This window comes from Serinus canaria, chromosome Z, assembly GCF_022539315.1.
Source record: "Serinus canaria isolate serCan28SL12 chromosome Z, serCan2020, whole genome shotgun sequence".
Lineage (NCBI taxonomy): Eukaryota > Metazoa > Chordata > Aves > Passeriformes > Fringillidae > Serinus > Serinus canaria.
This window is the reverse complement of record NC_066343.1, coordinates 55,376,126-55,398,509: the sequence shown is the minus strand read 5'-3', so window position 1 is coordinate 55,398,509 and position 22,384 is coordinate 55,376,126. Positions and strand designations below refer to the sequence as shown.

The window sequence follows — 22,384 nt, the reverse complement described above, 5'->3', positions numbered from 1 at the left end:
AGCACCTGCCTCTCCTTCAGGCTCTCTGGAAAGTTTGACCCTGTTTGTCCACACAGATCAGAACCAAATTCATTAATGACCTCACATCAGATAATAGTTTTCATAAAATTTCTGTACAGCTGTTAATCAAAGGAGCTAGATGGGGGTGTAGGTATGAATCCATATATATTTTGCAGACTTTTGAAAGGTAGAGTTTATAAATCATTCATTAACAAATAGTGAGTGATTAAGGGACATTTTAAATGACACAGAAGCTTAACTAAAGTCAAAGGGCAAATCCACAGGCAGCATGACTATCAGCTGCTTGCAGGGAGTTTAAAAGAGGCTGGGCTTGAGCCTGTTGGACAGTACAAACTTATCTGTGCTTTCTCTACATTTTTATCAAATTCATTTGAGAACAACTTGTTGATGCTGACAAGGCAGTGTTCTGAATAGGAATTTCTTAGATAAGCTTACAAGTTATTGCATATAGAGCTAATGTCACTGTCTCCTTCTTGGTTTGCACAGATCTTTTCTGGAAGGTCTGTGTAATGGTTTCAATTTATCTGTTCTTTGGTATCATATAATTTGAGGCTGTGAAATTTTTTTTTGTTCAGCTCAGGCTAAAGCTAACAAGGCTGACTTGAGAGCTCACCCAAAGTTTTCTTTCATCTAACTGGACACCTCCTTCTCAACAGGTGGTCTGATAACCTGCAGAAAAAAAAGGCCCTGTTCAGCTCATATTTGGCTAGGGCAGAAATCCTCTGGATTTCTCTAAATTAGAAGCAAGGGTCAGACAGCTGAAGGACGGAACAATTGGGTAAGGTTGTGGTGGTCGAGCCCTGCAATTTTTATTTTATTTTTTTTTAACCTAATGAGAGCTCAAAAGTGTAATTAAAGACACACATGCAATTTCGTTTGGAATTCTGAGTGCTTAAAAATACCCTGCTGGGGATTTTAAGCTTAGCCTATCTTATTTTGAGACAACAGCCAAACTCACACCCAATTGCTTGCTCACTCACTCCTCAGCAGGATATGAGAAGACAGGAAGAGCAGGAATGAAAAAGATTAGGTGGAAACAAAGATAGGCACATTGTCTGTAGAGCAGGCTTGACTTGGGAAATATTATCCTAATTTATTGCCCATTAAAATAATTACTAATTTCAGTCATGGGAAGAGAAAAGAAACATCAAGCTAGCACCTTTTCTACCCGGCTTCCACGCTACACTTCACTCCAGACTCCTCCACCCACCCCCACCCTCCTGAGGGGTGTAGGTGGGATGGGAATATGGAGTTACAGTCCATAACCAATCTGCCTTGTTTCTCCTTCCTCCTCACACATCTCCTTAGCTGTAGTGTGGGCTTCTCGACAAGCAGCAGTCCTGTCAGGAAAATCTGCTCTAGCATAGGTTCTCCACAGGTGGCAGTTCCTTCAGGAACATCCATCTGCTCTGGTGTGCTCCGTGGGCTGCAAAGATCTGTTCTGCCATGGAGAGCCTCCTTCTTTCTCTTACCTTGATATTCCCTCTCTTGTTTCTTACTCCTTTTTTGCCCCTCACTCCTTCTCCCTGTGGCTATTTTTGCCCTTTTTGAAAATAAGTTTTTTGCTCAGCAGATAGGTTCAGCTGTGTCCTGCCAAGGACCCCTTGTAGAGCTGCAGGAACTGGCTGTGTCCAGCACAGGGAAGACCCTCACCTCATCCCACGAGGGGCACCCTGTTGCCAACATCATTACTGTGGCATTGTGTGTTTTATGATCGGTTATTCCTTTTGTAACTCAATAATGGTTTGGTCCTCGGTTCCCCCCATGTACTTCCCTCACAATGGTTTCTCCCTATATCCTCCCTTTTGGAGCAACCCCGAGTCCGCCCCTCCCCCCGTCACGGTAACCACCCCCTTTATCTCTAGAATTCTCTGTGTCAGTCATCCCTTATTCGATGTATGATTTGCCCCTGGGGTTTTTCCCCTCCCCTGTGTGATCCTCAGTGGCTTTGCTGTAAAACCACGCTCCTCCCTAGGTCCTCGCTATTGGTAAGCTTTGTGTCTCCTCCCATCACAACCCCCCCTCTCTTGATCGGTCCCCCCCCCCCCCCCCCCCCCCCCCACTTCCCCTCCTTGTCGCCCCTCCCTGACCCCGCAGGGGAAGATTAGAGGATCCTTGGTTCCTATACGGGTGTCCCTCCTTACTTTGCTTTGGTACCTCGTAGCCGAGATCCCATCTGCGCCACCCACACCGCAGACGCTAACCACTACCCAGGGTTCCGGAGGGAATCCGGGAGTGGCACTTGTGGCACTTTGTGTGGCCATCTTCGGCCGGGCCAGGGGCACCCAGCCGGGCTCCCGTACAGCCCCCGCGCCCGCAGGAGAGAGGCTACAACTACCAGAGCCTTGCAACTGCATCCAACACATCTGGTATTACCTAGAGTGGAGTTTACATTAAATCTCTTGTTTCAGTGCTGTTTTACTCATGTACTGAGTGGTATATGATTGGGTTTGTCCCCTAGTTGAATATTTTCGATGGTGCTCTGGTAATTTGCCTATTGCCCTTGCTTGAGTTAGTTCAGCCATTGAAGCTGACTTCTTAGGGAAGAAGTCTAGAAAATTCTGGTCTCTGATTCTGAGCATTTCAAGTCGAACCCTCTTTTTTCTTTTTTTTTCTTTTTTTTTTCTTTTTTCTTTTTACTTTTTTTTAAATGTATCTAAATTGTTCTAGCATGGAAATACCTAAAATGTTATCAGCCTGGGAGTTAGCAATGTCTAAAATATGCGCCACTGCATCGTGATTTTGTTCTGCTGGCTGTATCATATACTCAGATTGATTCCATCAGCCTTATCAGAGTTACTGGAAATTTACACTGTACAAAAACAAAACTAAACCTGATCATCTCTTCTCTTGCTGTAAGCACTGTTGTAACTTGTAAATTGATGCTTCAAAGCATCAATCCAATTTTATAAGAACAGCACTGCAGTCATTTATGGGTCTGCTAGGAAGAAAAAGCCTGGCTTTTTTCCTGGCTGGACTGGGTGGGGCATTATACATCACAGTATGTGTAAGTAGAGAACAACAAACCAACACATGGCACTGAAGCTGACAGCAGTTTGTGTACATGTTTTTAAAAATAACCCCAGCAAATGGAAGGAACACCAAATAGAACATTTTCCCAGGAACTGTCTAGAAGAAAACGCTGGTGTTGGACGTTTCTTCTACCTATATTCAAAATTAAATTCACCAGTCTGTTGTTGCCTTCAAGATGTATCCTTACATTATGAAGAAGTAAGCAATGTGTTTTAAGACACAAAAGCAGGGGCAGGTTTGGTAGGCTGTTGAACCTTAACTGCCCCCCTGAAGCAGAGGGGCTTCTGGTACTTGGTGCGTAAGGGGATTAAGCGTATCTTCTCTGCAGTATTTGTCCCACTTTGTATCCTAACAGAAGCACTGTGTGTCTGAGGTAAGTTTTGGTTTTCCTCGTTTTCATCCTTCTACTACTTTATATTTTGAAACTATGGTGTTTCAGACAGTAACTTAAAATACAATCTACAGGGTAACATTTGTACAGTAATTTTTCACAGCTCATCAAGCCAACTTATATTATTTTTCAAGCAAAGTACATATATAGAGCATTAGACAGAATTTGATGATTTAATTTTCACTTCTGACTGGACAAATGTATATTTTCCTTTGGCTCTGAAGACTGATAAACTTCATTATATGTCTAGATAGTGGTTTTGGCATATAGTATTTTGGAGCTATTAATATTTTATTTGGAGTTAAGCATAGAATTTGTCAAAGCAATGCTTTTACAAAAAGGTTTACCAAATCCTTCATATATCTTAGCTACTCTTTTAACCAGAGATAGTACATCTGTTTATATTTTTTATGTTGTTCATACTTAAAAGTAAAGTAAGTATCATGTAAGTAAAATGCTGTTCTGTTGTAAATGTGTGACTAAAAGTCTTAAGTTAAATTGACAGTTAGACTGTAATAATTTTTCAGTTTTAGTAGTCTTATGTTTTGCTTAATTTCACTTAAATTTTGCTAATTTCAGTGCAACTGTGAATGTTAGGCACCTGTGGGAATTCAGGAAAATCTCAAGGTGTTTCTCAATTGTAACCAATATTTTGGCAGTACAGTAAAATGATCTGTCAACTATTTTGGAGGGAAGATATTTTTTAAATGAATCTTTGCTCTTTTCCTTTGCATTTGAGGAGGAGCATTTTAATATTTTCTTTTTTGTATTTTGTTGGAACCCAGGACATCCCTCTGGCTGCCCTGGATTACTCAAGCCACTGGCCAGGGGCTCAAAGACCTTGGCACAAAACCAAAAACACCCGTGGCTTTGATTTTAACCCATGGAGAAAATTACTAACTTTATGTGAAGATTTACAAGCCACGAGAGTTCAAGTAGAATGATAGTTAGTTTGTCACAAGATAGAAAAGTAGAATTTTGGGGTTTTAGAATGGGGGTTCTGAGGCCAAGATGGAGGGATTTGGTCATGCCTTGTCCTTCGTCTTTCTTCTTCTTAGCCTCCATCTTCTGGGTGATGGTGGCACTTTTGGATTGGGGGCATTTTTGGATTAGACAGAAACACACTGTCTAACATAGGTGATAGGTATTGGAAAATTATTGTAAATAATGTACACATAGTTTTTAGTATAAAAAAGATAACACCGCCTCTGGGGTGGTCAGTGTGCCATGGACTGACTTGCTAGACAGACCTCTCAGCTGGTCAGAAATAGAATAGTATACATAACAGAGACTAAACAACCTTGAAAACCATAGCTGAAGAATTCTGACTCCTTCTATCTCGGGGCTGGGAAAAAGAGAGTTTCTAACACCTCAGGGTCATCTCGACCGCAGGGACTCCGGGAGTATTTTAAAATAATTACCAAAATAGCTTCATTTACCTCTCTTAACGATTGTGGCTACTATATGGTTGGTGTAAGAGCTCCCTCTATAGGTTTTATTTTAAATCTCAGGAAAATAAAAAGGAAAGGAAATTCTATTTATTGTCAGTGCTTTATAAACATATTCAGTTGAACAACATTCCATAATTTTTAGGCAGTAGGATTTTATGTAAAGAAAGCCATTGATTTTACCAGTGGGTAAAGCATGAAGTTGTAATAATTTATTACAGATTTTATAAAATTTACTTTTGCTTTTACAAAAAAATTTTACTTGTAATAGCAGCCTGATAAACTGCATAACTTAAGCTGCTGTTTTATGTAGGGGTAACACAGCATTTTCACTTTTTGTAACTACATTTTATACCATCAGCAATGAGTTGCTGACCTGTCTCTCATGGGCAGGTGCTCGGTGCTGTGCTAGCTCTCATATATCCATCTGCACATAATCTATTAAATAGCTGTGGTGTAAACACAATTGAGCACAGCATTGTATAAGATCATGTTATATGAGGTTTCTCTTGAATGACTTAAGTGGTCTTCATAAAAAAATGAGCTGGACTGGCTGAACAGCTGACTTGAGGGAGAATATCAGAAGTTTGCATGAACTTTCCTTTGTATATAAATATTGATTTGGTATATAACTATTAAATAATATTTAATAATAGTTACTAATAAATGTATTGTAACTAGCACTCTGAAATTTATGTCTGTACTAGTCCCCTATTCAGCATTTCTCATGACATGGCATTGGGCACAGAGAAATAGAAAAATTGATAATACTTTAAAAGAAAATGTTAAACCCTATACACAGAATTCAAGGATTATAAAATAAATCTTTGTGGGCATTCCTATCAGAGCATTTTCTTTTCAGAGATGAAAGTGAGGCCTATATACATACATAGAAGCAAATTGATTGGTTGCAGACTAATGGAATTGTTGTGGTCATTATTACAACTAAACACTTATTAAATAGTTTGAGACAATTAGTGAGGGTACTGGGCTGGAAATTATTCTCATTGTATAAACTCTGTATAATATTTTTCTTGGATATCACTGCTGTTACTCTGGATTTGCATATGAGAGAAGAATTTTGCCCATAGTCCAGTTAGAAATGTTCTATATTCTTGAAAAAAAGAAGAACGGGTCAGAACATGCATATATTATTGATGTTTCTAGTTCTTACTCTCATGCCATTCATGAATAGAGTTTGCAAAAAAAACCACACTACATTTATGACAGCAAAAAAGTCAATTGAAATGTCTATTACTATGCTTTTAAATACTCTTCCAACTTATTTGTAAATAGGAAGCCACTAATAATTCTGAATTGGCTCATGAGTCAAGCATCTTATTTATAATTGCTGCCTTCCCAGTCTTCAGAATTAAAAGTTCTGTCACTAAGAGCAATAATGTTTTAAAGAAAAGTTCTCACCATTTTTATTTTATAGGAATTCATTAGCTGCCTAAGGAAAACACTCTTTCCTTACACCTGTGTGTAAGGAAAAAAAAAAGACCCTGGAATCTTTTTGCCCGTGACAGCTAGAAAGGAACATAGTAAATTATTAATAAACATTACAAACAATGTTCCTGTAGTAGCCATGACTTCTGGGAGTGTTTAAGGACTTCTAACTGTCTGAAATAGTGCAGAGAAGAATAGAACAGCCATATTTATGTTTTATCTAAATCCACTACAAGGAAATTACCTTTTCACAATGTAGTGTCTATTTCTCTTAGGGACAGACTTGTAGTTAAATAATTCTAGTTTTCAGAAGAGCTAGACAAATTCAGCTTTTCTTGCATGAGAAGGAGGAGTAGAACTGTATCTCCCAACCAAAAGAGCTCTCATCATTGAGCAGAAAAAGGTAATCATTACCATCTCTGGTGGTTTAAATTTTTTGCAGGTCCCACTTTGCACAGGAGCATGTGTGGGCAAATCCCCTTCAGGTGGAATAGACAAGTCAGTGGCTTCAGGGCAGAAGAAACCTTGGTCGTAGAGAAGTGTTCAGACATCTAGGCAACTTAAGGAGAAACTGAATAGGCCTGTGTGTCTGTTGGTAGGGCCTCACGACTTAGGTATTGCATGAAATAAGCAGTAAGTTTGAAGACCTAAATTTTGGATGTACTTCCTAAATACGGAAAGTAAATTGAACTCTAAAGTTTTTTCCTTTAAAGGAAGTAACTTTGTGCTCATTGAGAAAAAGGCTATAACAGTAAATGATGCAAATGTTGTGTGGGGGGAAGCAGAATTGTGCTTGAACCCTTTTTGTTCTGTTCCATAGCTTTATTCTGTATTTATGATAAGATGCAGAAAGTATTATGCATGATAACTCTTCAACAAATCAAGACTTTGCTTCAGAAGTAGAAAAGTAGACGTGGCTTAAGAGAAATAAAAATATTACAGTCTAGCCAAAAGAAATAGAGCTGCTAGGATGGGCAGGTTTATTACCATATGTTTGGTGTAGCTCCTGTAGTAATAGACTACAGCAATTGTAACTTATGCTCCAGTAATTTCCTGCCTCTTTGATGACATCTGCTTTGTAATGGATTGGCGGGTGGAACCAATTATCCTTTGTCTCTTCCAATTCCAGAATAATTTCTCTTCAATCTTTAGTGTGTTCTGGGGTGGTTTTTTTCTTTTTCAGCCTAATTTTTTTTATTTAAGCATTGTACTGCTTTCCCCTTCTGTGATTCCAGCCTAAAAAAGCGATACTTAATGTCTGATTTTACAACCAGGCATGAGAACTGGTTCCTGAAACGGAGGTGTAGGATTTCAGTTTTTGTTTTCAAAACTGTTACTACTTACCTGAAAAAAGTCTTGTGCAGCCCATTCTCTTCACAGTGCAATATCACATCACTACTAATTTAAATATGGGGGAAAACAAGGTCAGGCAGAATGTATAGAATGAGTAGGCTAAAACTGACTTGTTTCTATTGTCTTCAAAGTAGGGTTGATTACGCTTGATACAGGATTTATAATCTGAGCAGGGACTGTTAAGTGACCCAGTAATCTCCTGCATATGTATCAAGACCTAGGGTAACTGAAATTGCATGGCAAAAGAAGGCTTCAGTCTCACAGAAAATACTTATCCAAAGCATTTAAAGAGAAGATGTCTCAGTCACTTATTTATCCATTTTCTGGAAACATGCAGAGGAGATAATAAGGACATGCAGTCTTACCAAAGACAGTCCAAGTTCAGCTATGTTGAGCCTCGAGTTTTATAGTTCTAATGAATTGTTTGTAAATACTGTTAGGTAGAAAAAGCGTAATAATTTGTCAAGCAGACTCTGATGTGGTTGCTTGCAACAGTAAGGAAGTGGATTTTATGACCCTCACATTCTTCTAATCTCATTTCTAATGACATTTTTCTCTTTTATTGCAGCCCAGAAGATGGTGAAATCCACCCTGAAATCTGTAGATTGTATATCCAGTTGCAATGTTGCTTAGAAATGTACACAACAGAAATGCTGAAGTCCATATGTCTGCTAGGATCACTGCAGTTTCATCGGAAAGGTACTGGATTGCACAAATACACAGATGTTTGTTTTAGAAAAAGAACAGTCTTTTGGGACATGCCTGGATATTAATGAAAGACAAAACACTGTCCTGGTTTTGGCTGGGTTGGAGTTAATTTTCTTCGTAATAGCCATCATGGAGCGATGTTTTGGATTAACACTTGAAGCAGCATTGATAATACAGGGATGTTTTAGTCATTGCTAAACCCACATGAGCTCAAGACCCTTTATGCTCCTCACCCCACCCCACCAGCAGGGATGCTGAGGGGGCCCAAGGAGTTGTGAGAGGACACAACGGGACAGCTGATTCCAGCTGACTCAAGGGATATCCCAGACCATATGGCATCATGCCTAGCATATAGAGGGAGAAGATGAAGTAAAGTGAGGATATCAAAGTGATGGCATTTGTCTTCCCAAGTCATCATGAGGTAGCCTTGTTTTCCTGGGGATGGCTGAACACCTGTTTACCCCATGGGAGTTGTGAATAAACTCCTTGTGTTGCTTTGTTTGCATGCATGGTTTTTGCTTTAAAGTGTCTGTACCTCAGTCCAGAAGTTTGCTCACTTTCACCCTTTCACCCCCTCATCCCATCAGGGTGAGCAAGTCAGCAGCTCTGTGGGGCTTCATTGATGTCCGAGGTTAAATCACAACAAGCACCAAACTGTAAAAAGAATTATATATATATATATATATATATATATATATATATATATCTACAGATAGGTTTTCAGTACTAAAGAGGAGCTCTATTTCTGTTTATCATCATTCTTACAGAAGTGTGTCTTACCAGGTATGTATCCCTAATGTCCTCACCATTTAAAAGTCTGATTCTTTTTTAAAAAGAGTAGTTCCTTAAGTTTTAACTGTCATTAGTGAGACGAGTGGGCAAACTTAGTAATGTTATTAGACATATTTGTCAGGCAAGATATGTTATTAATAATGTTGCTGTTACTATTAGTTTCCTCATCTCACTGCTGCTTACCTCTTACTGCTGGTTTATCTCTTACTGGTTCCAGTAAATTTTCCTAACCCCTGATCTTCACCTCTTGTGCCTCCAATTCTCAACTCCAGCCTGCCCCAACAGAAAGTGGTGGGGGAGAGAGAGTGGCCTGTGGTTAGGAAGAATGTCAGTGATAGCGCTAAATTGGGGAGTATCATTCCTAAAACACTACCATGGCAAAAGGCAGATAAATGTGGTTCCAAAGATGCCTACCTTTATAAAAGCAGATACTAGACTTGGAACTGAAAGGATGTCCTCACTTCAGTGAAAATGCATCTCTAATAATTTCATGCTTGATTAGCTGCCTACTGAAAGGAAGATGTAGAAATGCTTTTAATTTACTGTATAGTTTACTTAGTAACCTCATTGCTCAGTGATGGCGCAGGCTGATTAGGTCTGTATCTGTGCTGATTGTAACTACTCTTTCCCCAGACAGTATCTCATCAATAAAAAAACTAGGTAAAGCAAGGGAAAGTTCTGTAACAAACTGTAATAAAGATCTTGTAATGAACCTGTTGCATTTCCTGTCAGGCTAAAAGGTCCTGTAGCGTACTTTTCTATCTCTAGAATCTATCTGTAGAATACTGCTAAAGCCAGGGATATTTTTAGTATGAAAGTAAGAATGGGAGATTTGTAAATGCTTAACTGTGGTTCTCAATTATTTTTTCAAGTCAAAAATAAGTCTATAAAATAGGAAGAGAGAGAATTAGCAGAGCTATTGTAGAACAAGATAATAGTAGCTGTCAAAATGAGTAATCTTTTTAAGACAGATTTACTGCATTTCCTAGCATTGGCAACAGTTGTCAAACCATCTGCTGAACTGCTGAAAGTAAATAGCTTAAAGTGACCTGACTAACTCTGAAATGTCTTGTCTCTCCATTTTGCTTCTGGATGGAATCTACTTTAATAACTTAAGCTAAATATCAGATTAATTGATGTCTTAAGTTTGATTTGAGGAATTACACCTTAGTTCCTACCTTGCAATAGGTAGACTTTGATAGACATCAGTTTCTCAACTCACCACAGAGACCATCATGGTAGTTATTCTGGCCTTACCAAATAGTGATTTTTGTCCTTGCCAAATAGAGTGTTTTAGAGATAAACACAGTAACTCGGTTCTAAGCTTCTGTGACATTCTTTGAAAAAAATACATAATAGGCAAAAACTATATGATGACAGGGATTCAAATAATTTGAATATCCAACAGACAATAGCTTTTTTGTATGAAATATCTAGCATTGGCAACACCTAGAAGTATTGCAAGGGCATCATGCAATGATGGAAATTCCAGTCCTATGTTAATTGTTTTTTCACCATGAAGGTAGCTGCACACTGCACAGGCACCCAGAGGGGCTGTGAAATATCCATTCTTGGAGATGCTGATAACTCAAATAGTCCTGAGCAGTCTGATGCAAGCTGGCCCTGCTTTCAGTGGGATGTTATACTAGATGACTTTGCAACTTATTTATTCTATGTTCTGACAGAACATACAGTTTTCAAAGGAGCATTCTGAACTCATACTTTTTGTTGATTTCTTTACTTACAGAGAACCATACTTTGGTGTAGATGAAGTGCATAAATTTATCTCTAGGAAGGAAATAGACAATAATTCACCATTATAAAATATATTGTGGTGATGCTGCTGTATATAGGTTTTTTATTTCTCCACTTGTTTAGTTTTTCACAGGTCTTTCATCATCTGAGTGACCATATAAAAAAAAGTTTATTTTGTACAAAGAGTACTGCCTTTATAACCTTTGCTTATAACTGTGCATGTCTGGTGTTCTTCTTGTGTCTTGAAGCTAATTTCTGTGGGTAATGTTTTCCATTTGGATGTAGTATTTCCTTTCTTTAGCCCTCTTACTTGCCAGACAATTTGTATGTTAGGTTTTTAAACTTCCAATGAGATTTCACCAATTAATGTTCTTACTCAGGAGGCAGCAGAGATTGAAGTAGAATAACATGCAGACTGTTCTCAGCAATCTGTGTCTTATTAATAATAATGTAGGTATTGGTATCTTGATCAGAATTTATTAAACAAGCTATAGAACTGATAAAACTAAGGCAGTGTGCTGATGCTGATGTTCTTTTCCTAAGACAAGCTCAGACATCAGGAAGAAGATGTCTTACGAGGAAAGATACTGTCTTAAGGAAACACCACATAACATTTTAAGGTCTGAGCTCTGGGTCTTTTGACTGCCTTTAGCAGCACATACCTTCTCATATCTCCTTATCTTTCTTTTCAGCTGAACAAATATTCTTTTATTTGCTGTATATATATCAATCTTCCTGTACATAAATTTCTTGCATGTTTACAGTGTTTTAGAATAAGTCACTGCTGTTGTAGAACTGCTACTAGAAAAGTCAGATAGTCTGTTAAAGTTTCTTTGAGATGTAGCAACCACAGTGGGGCCAAAAGCCATAAATATTTGTTGCTGTGTTATGCAGTAAATAAACTGGTGTAAGTGCTCTTCAATTTTTTTTTTTTTGTAAGATACCTTCACTACAAAAGCCCAGTGTTGAGAATATATAATGATTCAACAGTTCAGCATTCAGAAAGTTTGCAAGGAGCACAAGGAATCATGCCTAAGTATCTTTAATTCAAGTGTTTTGTAGTTATTAAGTCTTTGGCTACCTGATCATTTATTCTATTACTCCTCCTTTCCATAATCCCAGGAGTTCTGGCTAACTAATACACATAGAAGTACTTACTTGGCCATACATCTTTCCTTTATCCTAATTGTTTAGTGTCATATGTTTTATTTATTAGACACCATGAAGAAAAAATAACAGTTACTGAGATGTGTGAGTCCCACCTGACATATATAAACACAATTGAGGGCAGAATGATACCAGCACTGACCAAAGTGATAGGTACCTGTAAAATCATGCAAAAAAGGCAAGATTTGAGTCTTCCAGGAAAATCAAGCATACATACTACTTGTGTTTCATGTAAGAAATTCATATAGTTAATTAACGGATTTCCAGTGTGTGTTTTGTGATAAAAACATCTATTTCCTTAAAATAGTACCTAAAAGTGATAGCTTATGTTACAAACTACAAAAATAAACCCTTGGTTCAGTGGAGAGATTTTTTGCTTTTTGGCTTTGTTTAAATGACATGCTTTTTAGAGTTTTGAAGGGGAAAGGAAGGATTATTTAATGGTTGTGCTACAATCTCAGTGTTCTATTTAAAGACTGGTAGATATGTATCATTACTTATACATATCACTTATGCAAGAGGGATAAGATGCAAGGTGTAGAAGAGCATACAGGTATGGATAAACAAAATCAAGACACTCACCCATTCTTACGTGCGCACTATGAAGAAGTGAAGGAATGGGACAAGAACAGCCATGGAAGGAGGGTAACACAACTTTCACCATGAAATTGTTGTTCCTATTGCATTTTCTTTAATAATAGTATTTCCAGTGAGACAGTCTCCAAGTTCTGCAGGTCCCAAGTGTAAATGAAAAATTAAATTCCTCAGGCTGTTAGCCATATTTGTCAAATACCTTTTTTACTTCCTGCACAATTCTTTCCTATTCTCCTTTCTAGGTTTTCCTGCTTGTGTACTTTAGCTGTGATATATAGCTTGTGTATTTTTCCTTAACTGCCAGGTTGGAAACCTGATGTAAACACTACTGTCTTTTTGAGAGAGAGATTCTCTCAGCTTTGTTAGTCTAGTATTCCACTCAAAGATCTCTAGTTCCTCTGCAATGAAATATAACTAGCACCGAGGGGCATAGTTTTTTTGTCTGTTCTTTTTTTTTAATTCATCACAGTTTCTGTGCGAATTGGGTGGTGACTAAGAGTAGGTGCCTAGGGTTGCGTGAAGGAAGCAAACACAGAGATCACCGCAGAAGCAAGAAGGGGCACAACAGGTGAGACACGTAAAACCAGATGACATATGTAGCCTTACTGAACTGACAGTTTTCTGCCCTCTTATTTATCCTCACTCAAGTTTGAGCCTCAGCATTATTTAACTAAATTGATTTAATTTCATATCAAAATCATTTTATGCTTCTTACAGTAAAAAAAACCAACAAACTGAATTACTGATGAGAAAAAAAAAAGAATATATCATTGCAACTAAAATTATTAAAATCTTTCCACTGACTACATTGAAAGTAAAATTAGGGGTTCATACCAATTTTTTGAAGAAGATCTAGAAGCTTTTGTTTCCCTATAGGCCATGACCAGGGTAGACTTGTTAAGCCTGAATCATACATTGTTCAAGCAAAGCCTTTATTACTAGCTGACTCTTTAACTGCTTTCAAGAGACTGAGAAAATGATCTGAAATTCAAGGAAGGCTTCATGAATTGCTCACAATACAACAGAATTACCGGTAAAGAGCTTTTTCCAGGTGAAAAGAGATCTGTGTCCTTCATTCTGCGAAATCTGCAAGAGCTTGTCTTCGTGCTGATGAAAAGAACATTACAGTCTCTGCTTCTATTCTCAAGCTGAGAAGAACCTTTACTATTATTTCCTCTAGTGCTGTTACTGTTTCCATTGAAACACCTTTCACATCCCTGAAGGAAGCATCTCTACAGCATGCCACCAAAGGTCAGGTCAGGGTTCCACCATAACACTTAAAGATAATGGAACAATCCACTAATACCTTGTTTCATGAGTAATGCCTGGTGATATCAGTTGCACATTAGATGATTTACCTGAAACCTTTTTAGTGAAAATATGTGAGATATTAGTAGCATTATGTTGTGTTATGGACTTCTTGTGATGGGAAAAAATAAGGAAGCTTATATGAACAATGAAAACCGTACCATATGAATCACCTTAAAATAACAGCATAAGCTGCAGTTAAGGACAGGAAAAATTTGAAAGTTAAACCTACAGGGTGATGCAGAGTATAAAACATGTAATCTGTGAAGCAGGCTTAGTCTGCTGTTCCACAAGCAATAGAAAAATCTTTCAGCATAACAGTTTGTAACCAACAGAAAGGTTTTGGTCTCTTTGTCTCCCCTCCCTTATAATGCCTTCATTTCTTCTTCATTTCCACTGCTTTTGGAAAAGGAGCAATATGATTCTCCTTCTCTGGAACTTGCTCCTGGACATGTAGGATGTTTGACTGACCTTACTTAAACCACTTCATCAGAAAACATCACTTTTTATTTTTTCTTTTGTTGGGGTAATCTGTCATTTCTGTCATGTGGTGAAAGTGGATCACAGAAGGATTTGATAAAGCACAAGTTAGCAGTGGAGGGCAGTAAGCCACAGAGAAAGGACACAGGAGATTCTTTCCTAGAGGCTAAATTTGTAATGGTCATGTCATACACTCTTTAGGATTCATTTAAGTAACTGTGGGCTTCCTACTGGCTTTGAAGAGCGTAAAATCATAAACAAGTATCCTCTGTAGCATAAGCAACATCTAGTTTGAGACAGGTAGCTAAGAATAACTTTTTTCTTTCTTTTTTTCAAGGAAATAATTTACCAGATTGTAACTATTTAGATAACTTACCCAAAAATGTTATCTCATTATCCAGAAAATTCTATATTTTAAAAAACAGGGTTACGTGCCTGATAGCAGGGATATGTATTTGTGATGCGGAAGAGCAGTGTATCATGCAGTTTTGGTTTCTAGTGTCCCAGAAAAATGGCCTGAATGACCACTGCTCTATTAGCTGGTCTTGTACTTCATGCATTTTGTCAAACCTTACAGGAACTACTCAGATTTGTACTGATGTCAAAACTTTTCCAAATTGCAAAAATTGCAAAATGAAAAAACATTTCCTATGCAACTTTTTGTACTACTGGTTTAAATGTTGACAGTTGTCTGGGGTGCGCTCCAGTGTGAATTTTCTTCTGTATTTGCTGCCAGAATTGTACTTGCCACTATAGAAAAGCAATGCTGTCAGGTAGTCAAAAGGAGATTTGCAGGTTTACCAAAATATTCTTCCAATGGTTAGCTCTCTTGAATGCTCCATTATCATGATCCAATCCTTTATCCCATTCTCTTCCTCACAAAAGCTCTGAAAGATCTGTCCTGAAGCACCCCCCCTTCAATTTCAACACTGTATTTAATTTTCATACATGGAGCATGAATTAGGTAGGAGTCAACAGAGAAATTTAGAATGTAATGCATTTGGGCTGTGGGTGGTGGCAGATTTATATTGCTGTTAAATCATAAAGTACAAAATTTTACCTTTTTATCTTTGGTTTTCCCTCAATATTGTTGTAGTACTTGGAGACATGGATTGCAGTGTTCTTTAGTGTCATAGTTTTGAAGTTGTTTCCAGAGTGTGTGTTGTAGTTTCCTCACTTTGTTCTGTTTTGTCTTCTGGCTGTAATTTTGTGTTCCATGAGAGCCACTGGAGTTTAATTGATCCCTTTTAAATTGGTAAGAGTAAAATATGGCAGCACTCTGATTTCTAGGTTGGCATGGTCTGCTCTGTTTCTGAGCAGTTCTTACTCAGAGTTTGCATCTAAGCAGTCTTTTTCTCCATTTGTATTGTGCAAAGTTCAAAGCATCGATTAGATAATTTGAGTATCTGTTTTAATCAATAAATAATAAGGATACATGTTTTGTTTAAATATTTTAAAGGAAAAGAACCTTGTGGGCCACCCAAGATCTTAGATGCTAAAGTGGAGGAGAGTTCTGAAGTACCTATTTTAGAAGACATGTCATTATCACCAACAGATATCCAACAGCATCTATGGCAGGTTTCCACAGATATTGAAAACACTGAAAGGTATGTGTAGTACTTCATTCCTAAACAAAAAAAATTCTTTCTAGGATTTATTTAGTCTTCTTTAATTGAGAGCCAGTGTTGCTACTATGAAAATTAGAAGTAAATTAAATAACCTGTTAACTTCTCTGGTATATTTAATAGAGTTTCTGATTTTGTGAAATACACCAGACTCCAATTATGCATTTTAAAATCAAAAAAACAGAATCTAATTAGTTTCAGTTAGTTCTGCCCATAGTTTTAAATTTGGAAGTTTCAGGAGGGGAGGGGAATGTCATAGCAGTATTATCTTACTCCCTTAACTATGCAGTTGAAAGACAAAAATGAGACCCTTTACTAGACAGTAATCCCAATGGCAGACATTTCTTTGCAAAAAGTCCTATTTTGAGGCATTGTATACTAAGTTGCAGCTGAGATTTGAATTGTTATTGATATAGAGAATAAACAGCACAATTATTTACTAATTATGCTTCTGCATTTCTGAGAACCATTTTATGTGTAGATGAATGAAGCAAGACGATATTGCATTTCAATCCTGAAAGCATTAAGACATTACAAGCCTGTAGGTCTGCCATCTGTGTACAAAACAGAAACTCTTTGGAAATTTCTGGTCTTTTTCAAAACATATCAAAATGTGATTTGCTTTTGGAGGTCATGTGTTATCATATTTTCCATCATCTGCCTTCCAGAAAATCTAATGCCAGAGTCCTCAAAAGGCAGGTGACAATGATAGCACTGTTCCTGAAATTTTCGTTTAATGTGCAGTTTTAAGTATCAAGGGTTAGTTGCATATGTTATCATTTCTTCTGAACAGTGAAACAGATTCATAGCACAAGCTACAAAATGCTGATAAGGGGTATGAAGATGATATTACTACTAGCTAATATTAATTTTAGGACATATTGTGTATTTTGCCTCTAGGGTCACATTGTGCCCCCTAAGGCTTTTAATATTAAAAACTCAAGGGCCAGAATAGGTCATAAATTTGAACCAGGAAAAGTTAGTATCAGACTTTCATAAAAGTGCTTCCCTATTAATTTTATTGCTCGCTCTTTTGGTATGCATCTTCTGAGACATGTATGTAAACTAAATGCTTGCTCAATAGATCTTTCTGTTCATTACTCCATTGTTTTTGCATATAAAGCTGTAGCAGTTGGAGCCACACTCCGTGCAGTCTCCAATTGTTGTTCCATTGCATCTTTTTAAACTGTTGTGTCCACAGAGATATGAGAGAAATGAAAAACCTTTTAAGTAAACTCAGGGAGACTATGCCTTTACCACTGAAAAATCAAGGTAAGTTTTGAATTTTCTTTTTATAATACAAATTAAGATAATTGAAGGGTTTTCCTTCCTTTATATACAGAAAAATCTAGGGTCCTTTTATGGAAACTACAAAAAGAAAAATCTAGGCAAAATCTCTTCCCTGCTGATTCAGTAGAGCCAGAATCTAGTACATGATCTTTGGCCTCTTGTGTTTCACATGAGCTATTCAGGAATTTATAGATACAGTATCTATAGATAAAATAATAGACTTTTCTTGGTGATACGAAGGCAGGAGCAGAACTACTTCCCAGTGTCTAGAGTCCTTCTTTATCAAAGGTAATGAAGGTGCAAATTGCACAGACTATGACAGGGATCCTTCTGAGTGATGGGGTCTGCTTCACCCCTACAAGGCTTGTAGCTTCTGTGACCTGACATTGACTTTCTGCAGAAAAGCTACTTGCCTTGAGTCTGCCACCAGGCTGCTTTTCCCATATACAGCTATCAAGCACCCCATAGAAATGCACAGGTGGGCAGGATCTCCATCCTATGTATGTATTTAGCAATGAGCCTTCATTTTGCTGGCATTTTAAATACTCCACATCTCTCCACACATGCAGTACAAGCACACTCTCTTTGTTTGTGAGAACAGCATTAAGATAATAATTTTTCTTTTTGATTTCTTCTTGGTAGTGGGTGTTCCTTAAATGTAGTGCAGTCTTTGCACAATGGCAGCTGATGAAATGTACTGAATGTGTCCTAGATCTTATCCTAAATAACCTAGCAGCCTAGCATTCATCATAATATGCTAAGAGATGAATATAGAGTGATTGTATTCATTATACAAGTAAGATTTCATGGCAGGATAGTTTGATTGAAAGGTAAAAGCGAATCACTTGTGATACAGACGTACCATTGTAAAGACTGGAAGAGGGATGAAAGGTCCAGGCTTAGTCTAGAAGAAAAGAGTGTGCTGGAAATAAGGAAGGGAAAGACAAATTGGGGGGATATCCTGCATAGGGAAACTTGAATTCAGAACAGAGATAAAAGCATACAGAATTCTTCTCTGTTGCCTGGTGTAAACACTGCTCTTCAACAATGACCAGAAAATCACTGATCCCCTGTGCAGCAGGATAGGAAGCATCCCAGGGTTTCAAAACTCAGAGACATGCCCCAGGATCAGGGAATCATCATTATGGAGATCCAGTTAATTAGCATTGTAAGACTCTCAAATGCAAAATTGAGGTTATTATTTTCTCTGTGCTCTATGGGATCTACCACAGAAAGGGTCGTCAGGCATAGGAATGAATGCCCAGGGAGGTGGTGGAGGTGTTTCAAGGACTGGACCTGGCACTTAGTGCCATTTTCTGTCCAATGTGGTGCTGATTAGTTGTAAGTTGGACTCAGTCTTAGACACATAAATGATTCTGTGATTCTGTGATCGTGTAGGTGCTGCTAGGACATATAAATGATAAAATCTCTTTTCTGTGTTTATGTGTACATGCCTATGTTAAAACATGGGGTTTTTCATCACAGATGATAGCAGCCTCCTAAACTTGACACCCTATCCACTGGTAAGAAGACGGAAGCGAAGATTCTTTGGATTGTGTTGTCTTGTCTCAAGTTAGAAGATTAGGCACAGAAGCACCAAGGAAATCATGACTTTGATTATTTGACCACTGAAAAGATAAAAGTGGCTAATCTTGATTATAAAGTATATTTTCTACAGTAGGCTATTCATTTTTGTCTTCTGCTCCATCCCCCTTTTCAAATGAGAATTTTAATACTTTCAAATTATGGTGGTCAAAAAATGGCTGTGGAATAGATCTAGCATATTTAAAACTTTTTAAAGTATGTTTTGCATGCTTACTTTCAATCACTCAAAGAAGACACATGAATTATGATTCTTATATAATTTTAGAGGGTTTTTTTAAATGTTTGAGCTGCAGCTAAAAGTTTGTGTGTAGTACAGTACTCTTACTAGTGTCATATTAAAATCATACTCTTAGCAGTCTTTAAGCATAGGAGAACATTTGATCATTTTCTCACAGTCTTTAAGCGTAGGAAACTATTCAAGAGCAAAACTATTAAAGTTCTAAGACATTCAACCAATATTGTAACAATTTGTACAAAATATCCAGTTGCTTTTTTTGTGCTGTCATTCATATTTAGTCTTCCACTGTATCTCAACTTCAAAGCTTTATAGAAAGATATCTTAATTTATGATAAAAATCATATATAAAAATAGGTAGGACTTGTAAATACAGAGAAATCATAATATCTATAAACTGTACAATGCTTAGAAGCAACAAATTTCCTTTTCAGGCAATAGTATATCTACAAGCTTTTGGAAAAAATAAATAATTTATTAAAAGAAGGTGTATTAAAATAAACAATGTAAAACACAACGCCAACCCATTTTGTTGCCAGTAAAATTCAAAGCATGGTGTCTGCATATCAAGTATTGATCTTATAAGGCATGCCAAAATTATCTCAGACTGTAAGATACTAAACGTTTTACATTGTTAATAAAGTTTTTTATTTAAATTAAATGCTGTCTTGTTTCTAGTTGTATTGCCAGACTGTGTATTTTTTCTAATTTTGTTGTCAGAGTACTACACAAATTTGTGACAATATTTCCATTTCAACAAGAATATTTACAAAGATTAAAAAAATATGCATGACTAAATTCTTTAAATAGCACAAAAAAGGTAACTTCAATCTGTTTGAAGATTTCAGGTCATGAACTGTTCTTAGGCATTTATATTCCTAAACATCTGAAATGGGGAGATTCCTACACACACAGAACTGTGTCCTTGTGAGAGCAAACAACATTTTTAAGAAGAATGAATCAAAGTCCACAGCACAATGTTTTTTCCAAGTTAAGTCTTTAAAGTTTTCTGCACGTTTCTTACGAACCGTGTGCTCACTAATCAGAGCTGCTGTCCGTAGCATTCAGCACTGACATGTTTTCATGAGAGGTTTCAAAGCAATAGACTTGTTCTATGATTCCATCCCCACAAATACACTAGATTTTGCAACTCTTAAAACATTGGAAAAACAACTCCTGGTGTCTAATAGCTATCAAAAACACTTTCTGCAAAACTGATCAGTAGTTACGATTAACCTTTTTTTTTTTTTTTCAGCATAAGTGAAAACGAAAGACATTAATGCCAAAAAAAGTGTATAAATTCAAGATTGAATGTACAGTGATACCATGAGAAAGAAAGGGGGAAAGAAAATTTCCCACAAGATTTTTTCAAAAGTCCTGGTTTTTGATACATACAGAGATTCATATGAGCAGACAAAGCAGTGACCTTGTGTAATTCATTACCTGCCCACATATCATCACAAGGAATTTTATATGCCAAGTTACATAATGGGTCATATCTCTGTGTTTTAACCAGAGCTATTGCAATAGAATATACATTATTGAGACAAATGTATAAACATCTCACTATTATGAAGCTCTTGACATCAGTCATATTGTCACAATAGGAGATGAAATGAACAACATGCAGAAGTTGAGACATCTAAGGTAAAAAGAGCGTAGTTTATTTCTGACTCCAATACTTACAGACATTCAAGAGTGACTATGGATTGGAAGATGAAATTGCAACCTCTCTAGCTACACTGGTTAAACCAAGAGACTATAAATTCTTTCAGAAAGGAATGCAAAACAATTACTATTTACATAAAAAGTGTGTAAGAAACTCCATTACAAAAATGTAAACATTATAAGAAGAAGAACGTAGAACAGGGTGACAGTCATATCACAGTGAGTTCCCTAACTTCAGCACATTCTGTGATAGACTTGAACATTGTCTTCAAAGCCCTTTGAGATTGCAGTATATTGAAGTGTACAGTAATATGCATCCTTGTACCTTTTGTTATTCTGGAAACTTTAGCAGTGTTTCTTTCTCAGTTAAAAGTCTACTAAAATCGCAGTCTTTGTTCATTTTGAAGCCTTTTTACAATTCTAAGCAATCTAGCATCTTACCTGAAGCCTTTTGTATTGCTACTAATCCTAATTGGAGACATGCTGTAATTCCCAAGCTTTATGGCCACTTAAGGAATATTCATGATCAAGGGTGAATGGAAGTTCTCTTAAGCAATAGTGACATGAACCAAGTCCTGATAAGTATCTGAACTGAAGAGGTGTCAAGGGATAAAAATTGGTTTACTTAGGAATGCAGTGGATTTTTACTACTTCAAAAGGAAACAAGAAAACTTTTTAAGCCCCAGAACATGATGTCACTAAAAGAAAGATAAAGTTAATGATATTACTACATTTTAGTTTAATGGAATACAGCAATGTAGGATCAAAGTTTAAAAGTTCCCTCAGCTAAATGATATACAAATTATTTAGAGATTATTTAGAACAAATTATTTTGAGATTATTTACTTTCCAAGTACTTTGAAATACTTCCCATTAAACTCCTAAATGTGTGGAAACAAGCAGTTCAGGGAGAATACTGAGGAAAGCAGCACTTGCTTTCTAAATCCTTCTTGAAGTTTGAACATTTTACTTGAAAGTGTTATGAGTTAAAGGCATATTTTGCAGGGCAGAAAGCAAGTAAATATTCCTCTTCCCACCAAATATGTCAAGTTTCACCAACTCTTTTTTTTTTACTATAACTTTCTACAGCTCCAGCTTATCAAATTCTTTATAGCCACCTTCCACTGGTAGCATACATTTTTCATAATATTTAATGTAAAAATCCCCTTTTTTATGTGAAAAAAAATATTTCATGTGTCATAAATTACCAATCTAAGAATCAAAAATCTGTACACGGTAAAATCTCCATTTTTCAGAGTAGAATCAAAATGCAAGCTTACAGCAGTAGACAGGACACTAACACATGCAGCAGATTGCATGTTAACTTACCCAAAAATGAGAACTTACGCAAAATTTGCATGTTAATTTACTGAATAGTAAATTATATTTATGTATATTCAATGCAACTCAGAAAATCTGCATCAGAGAATGGGAGAAATACAATAACCAGCTTCTATCCCAT

The 22,384-nt window shown here is 36.9% G+C and overlaps 1 protein-coding gene across 7 annotated transcripts in view; it reads left to right on the top strand.

The window, feature by feature from the left end:
- Positions 1-19,915, top strand: part of RGS7BP (regulator of G protein signaling 7 binding protein) — a 36,111-nt gene extending 16,196 nt beyond the window's left edge. For 2 of the 7 annotated variants that reach the window (XM_030237100.2, XM_050986553.1), the window contains 4 exons: positions 8,264-8,394; positions 15,959-16,106; positions 17,326-17,396; positions 18,900-19,915. In XM_030237100.2, coding sequence (XP_030092960.1) covers positions 8,264-8,394; positions 15,959-16,106; positions 17,326-17,396; positions 18,900-18,991 — 442 coding nt within the window. In that variant the 3' untranslated portion in view covers positions 18,992-19,915. Of the gene's footprint in view, positions 1-1,869; positions 2,010-2,097; positions 2,391-2,426; positions 3,428-8,263; positions 8,395-15,958; positions 16,107-17,325; positions 17,397-18,899 lie in introns of those variants that run through there. The other 5 variants (XM_050986550.1, XM_018923211.3, XM_050986549.1 and 2 more) reach the window with 5 other exon arrangements.
- The last annotated feature ends 2,469 nt before the right edge of the window (positions 19,916-22,384 follow it).